General features: G+C 41.9%; 1 protein-coding gene across 1 annotated transcript in view; it reads left to right on the top strand.

Moving 5' to 3' along the window:
• Positions 1-4,658, top strand: part of LOC111974395 (SH3 and multiple ankyrin repeat domains protein 2-like) — a 176,940-nt gene extending 172,282 nt beyond the window's left edge. The window contains exon 25 of the mRNA XM_070447184.1: positions 118-4,658. Coding sequence (XP_070303285.1) covers positions 118-425 — 308 coding nt within the window. The 3' untranslated portion in view covers positions 426-4,658. The remainder of the gene's footprint in view (positions 1-117) is intronic.
• The last annotated feature ends 473 nt before the right edge of the window (positions 4,659-5,131 follow it).

Raw genomic sequence — 5,131 nt, 5'->3', positions numbered from 1 at the left:
TATTGCATCTCACATTCCAGTGTTCGAACGTGTAACGCGGCTGCATGGGATTTCTACAAATGCATCTTGGTGCATCCAATGGCCTGTCTCTTATACACATCTAGATGTGTATAAGAGACAGCCTTGGTGGAGGGTCCTCGTGCGGTGACTCGCGCTCCCCCTCGCCGCTCACCCTAATGCAGGCCATAGCCACCTCGGGCAAGTCCTTTGCCTCCAAGCCTGTGGAGCTGTGGAGCAAGCTGGACGTGGCCGACTGGCTGGACAGCCTGAATCTGTCGGAGCATAAAGACGCCTTCCTGGACAACGAGATCGAGGGCGCCCACCTGCCTTCGCTGCAGAAAGAAGATCTGATTGACCTGGGGGTGACGCGGGTGGGCCACCGCATGAACATCGAGAGGGCCCTCAAAATGCTGCAGGACAGATAAAGCCAGGGGGTGTGGATTTATCTGGAACACTCTCTCTCCTACCTGTTCTCCTTCTCAGTCTTGGAAAGTCTGGGACGATTTAGGAATCGGCCTCTGACTACTCCCTTCCTGCCTCGCCTCTGTGGCGTGTTTGTGTTTGATCGCTCCCATTCTGCTTCCCGAGTATCAGGGGATGTCGGAACCCTGGGAGGAACTGCTGGGAATAGCCTGGAGAAAGGCGGCGTTCCCGAATATAGAATGGAGAAAGAGTGGGGAAAAATCCTGCATCTTTTTAGGGATGCTCATTATACAAAAGACCACACTTTGGAATACTCTTGAAACGTAGCCCTCAAACACTTTGAAATACTGATAGAAATCAGTATTGGAATACTCAATCCTTTTTCAAGCTCCCTCAGTGCGGGTGTTTGAAACCAGCTGAGCTGGTTGGCGCTCCTTTTCTATCTTTGCTAGAGTTTCTTCAGAGAATATTTCTTCACTAGAGTCAAACCGTGGGTTATGTTTATGGGTGGATCTGATGTTGTAGAGACATTTGAAAAACATTAGGAAACGAGAACCTTTGCAGAAATGTTTCGCTTAATCCTAAACCATAGCACTCGCTGCAAGCAAATACACACACACACACACACACACACACACACACACACACACACACACACACACACACACACACACACACACACACACACACACACACACACACACACACACACACACACACACACACACACACACACACACACACACACACACACACACACACACACACACACAGATCCGACGATGGCCTTTTCCTGAGAGAGAGAAACATGATGATGTGTTAGTCACTCTAATGCATGGCTGGAGGGGCTCCACTGTAGCAGGCACCACTGTCCCCTTCACATCCCTGTTCACTGTGGAAGGTGTGTGTATTTGCATTTTGTCAGAGACATGTTTGTGATGTACGTGTGTGTGCGCGCGCTGTGGGAGGTTTGTTAAACGTGTTTTAGAAAGACATGAGTGTGAGAGTGCGAGGCCTAGATTCTGTCAGTCTAATCAAGGTGTATATTGCATCTCACATTCCAGTGTTCGAACGTGTAAACAGGGCTCCARGGGATTTATCTTAATGCGACTCCGTGCAGCCAATGGCAATGTCCGTTTTAGGTATAATGCCGGGGGAGCCGCTTGTGGATTTGACAGCTCTAACACAGATCCACCTCCGACACCGCAAAAACAATAACAACAGGATGGCATGAATCTGATAGAATCTAGCCCTAAGTGTTGGCATCATGTGTGTTGTCATCGTCTTCCACACACTTGACAGCGACCCCGACAGGAGTGGGATGCAACCCCCCTACACCCTACCGCCCGACCAACCAATCTCCCTTCAGGCCTATAACAGAAATAATCCACCTATCACAACAACTTGGGGAAACACATTTTTCTGCCATAATATCGCCATCTCTCCTCTTTGTTCAGCCATCTTTAATCACTTCTAATTATTGAGTGATTCCTTTCGCAAATCAAACATTGTMTTCATATTAATACCAGTGTGTGCTGCTGTGGTAAAGGTGAGGGGTGTATTTTCTTTGGTTGACATAATGATTCTCGGCAGGAATTTGAAGACGCCCATTTTGAAAGGATGAGAGCAAAACGGACGTTACTTCGTGATCTCTGTTAACGTAGGACACTGTGGTTGACTGTGTGCTTGTTGTTAGACAGCTCACCTACAGTATACTGTGTAGTGCAGGGGCCAAGAATAATATAATAATATTAATTCACTCAAAACTCAAAGATGTGGGGTCCTGAGTGGCACAGCGGTCTAAGGCACTCCATTTGAATCCAGCCTGCATCACATCCGGCCGTGAGTCCCATAGGGCGGCGCACAATTGGCCCGGCCTCGTCCGGGGTAGGCCGTCATTGTAAATAAGAATTTGTTCTTAAATGACTTGCCTAGTTAAATAAAGTTACATAAAAATATATAGAATAATAATAATAATAATAAATCTACTACCCAGACATTCACACAATCCCCGAAGAGGATTTTTTTAAAGATTTATAGGAACGTTTACAAAGTTTGTGTATAATCAGTGTTTGTATAATCAGTGTTTGCATCACCGATGAATCACAAAGTGTCATTATTGACAAGAAGAGGTGTTAATCCTACGTGGTGTTTCCAGAGGGAAGAAAAGAGGTGTGACACAGTAGCACTGACCGAGCAGGCTTTAGATGATGCATTTGGTCCCTGTTCATTTGAGAATGAGAGGGAGAGTCCTCAGTAACACTTTACTTAAGCGTGCAGGAATAACCATTTTACAAGGCTTGCTTATAAAAAGTTAGAACGTATTATTACTACAGGCTTCAAGTAAAGTGTTAGTGAGTAATTTTCTCAACACCAGTGATAAGCTCTCACACCAATGAGCAGGTAGAACAAGCTTATCTTTTAATCAGAGCTCTCATCTGACAGCCAATCAATTGTCTCCATCCCTTTTCATGAAACACCATTACTTCTATGTTAATGTGAGAACTGCTGATAGGTGAGTACCCAGGAAGTGTTTGGTGGCATTGATTTTAAGTAAATGGAATATATTTATTGCTTTGAATGTGTATAAAGGAATGATTTCAAGAAAAGAGTACATCTATAGAAATATTATATGTATAATATTTCTAAAAGGTTTCGAGAGAGAATTTCTATGAAGGAATATGACCATTGCATCCACCCTCAGAACTTATTCCCTTGTCACTTTATCCCTGTTTTGTGTTTGGATAGTGCCTCAAATAGCGCATTATTCTCTACACAGTGCCCCATTTCTGGCCTTTCTGCCTCTGAACTAGATTAGAACTACCCCATAATGCACTGCAAAGAGAAGTGTGGAAGCCATGTATTCTACTGTACCCAGATTACCTATATATTATAAAATATCACTAAAAAGTGAACAGTATGTATGATCATTTGAGACATATCCATGATTCTATCAGTTCCCGGGGATGTTCTATGAACATAACCGTGATTGTTTGGATTGTCTGCAATTTAGGGTCTCCTGTTGGACCCCAAAAAATGCTACCTTGGTGAGATTCCTTTCTCTCGCTCCCTGTCCCTGTGTGCAACTGTATGATGATGAAGGGAAGACCAAGGGATGATAGAAAAAAGGGAATACCAGGCCAACAGAAAGAGAGGACTTGCAGGAGTTATAACGCTGCTATAATCCATTCATTATTTTAAAAGAAACAACAAAAGAGTGACATAGGAAAAAAAGCACAGTATTTTTTATGATTATATAGAATTATATGGAATTTTCTAAAAGACATTTGGAGAAAAATGTTCAACTCTGAAGTGTGGTTTGCCAAAAAAGTTTTAAAATATATATATACATATAATATATAAATATTAATTAATAGAAATTAATATTATCAGATTTATGAGGAAACTAAGAAGCAATATTTTTACTGAATGGATCTCCTTGGTTGTGGTTTTTCCCAGTCTTAAGATGAACTATCATGATATATCATCACCTGTTGATGATATGAACACTGATAGATGGAGTGGACAGAAGACATTTGTCCAATCAAAATGTATTTTATATACTATCCTCTGGCCATCACCTGCCTATCTTGAATATTGTAATTTTTGACAATTCCATTCACTTAGTCTGTGTATAATGTGTGTATAAATGACTGAAACGCTTTAAATGTATACATAAGCTCACAGTCCACTGGATCGAAAACTGTCCCGATGACACTTTTATGCTCAACTTACATAGACATGTACAAAAAAAGACTAGTTGTGACTGTTGACTTCATGGAAAAAAACAACATATCACTAAGCTAATTTATTTGCAGAATCATAGAACTGAGTAGTCGTATTAAGATGCTATACAAACCATCACTGTGTGACTATAAGGCTATGCTACCTAAGGACTGGCATGGCTCACTATCATCACTACCATCACAACACAGTCCTTTACTTACCCATCGGCAACTATTTTGATACTTTTGTTATTTTCTCTTTTGGTTGAATTTTTATTTTATTTTTTATTCTACATAATTAAGAAGACGTTTCCGGCTCTTTTGTGTATATTTGTGTTCATGTTCCATATGTTGTAATTCTGCATACTTAGAGTCGACTATCTAATTATCAAAATGAAAAAGAAAGAGAAGTTCCTTGTAACTGCACTCTTCCTCCCCCCCCAAATCCTCAATACTTCTTGTATGGCAACCAAAAGTTACTGTAAGAAATAAATATAACATTGCACTATGGTTGTATTAATTTAATTCCTGATGTGCCTATTTTTGTGTTTCAAGCGTCTTGCTTCTTTGGATCCGTCTCGAAGGACCATGAAAAAGAGCGCCACCTCCCACATCAACAACAAGGTATCCCAGTCATGACACCACTGTAATGGGGGTCACGCTGCCGCTGACAGTATACTGTGGCTTCCTTCCTCACGAGCCCTTACTACTACACGTGAACACCCTCTCACTACAAATGAACACCCTGTCGACAACTGCCTTAGCCAGCTAAGCCACCGAAAAGCTAGCGATTTGATGGCACGGGTGGTGGCATTGCAAGCGAGGTCAACCAATTCAACTCAGTTGCACTTGTTAGCAGTTGATTTTACTCTTCATTAACACAGACCCCAAAGCAAATCAGGGGGAGAAAAATTMGTTTATTCAAAGAGGACAAATCATAGATGTTATGCTGAGAGGTAGATGTTCATTCTCCCCTGTCCTRA

This window comes from Salvelinus sp. IW2-2015, linkage group LG15 (genome assembly GCF_002910315.2).
Source record: "Salvelinus sp. IW2-2015 linkage group LG15, ASM291031v2, whole genome shotgun sequence".
Classification (NCBI taxonomy): domain Eukaryota; kingdom Metazoa; phylum Chordata; class Actinopteri; order Salmoniformes; family Salmonidae; genus Salvelinus; species Salvelinus sp. IW2-2015.
This window is presented reverse-complemented; position numbering and strand designations above follow the sequence as displayed.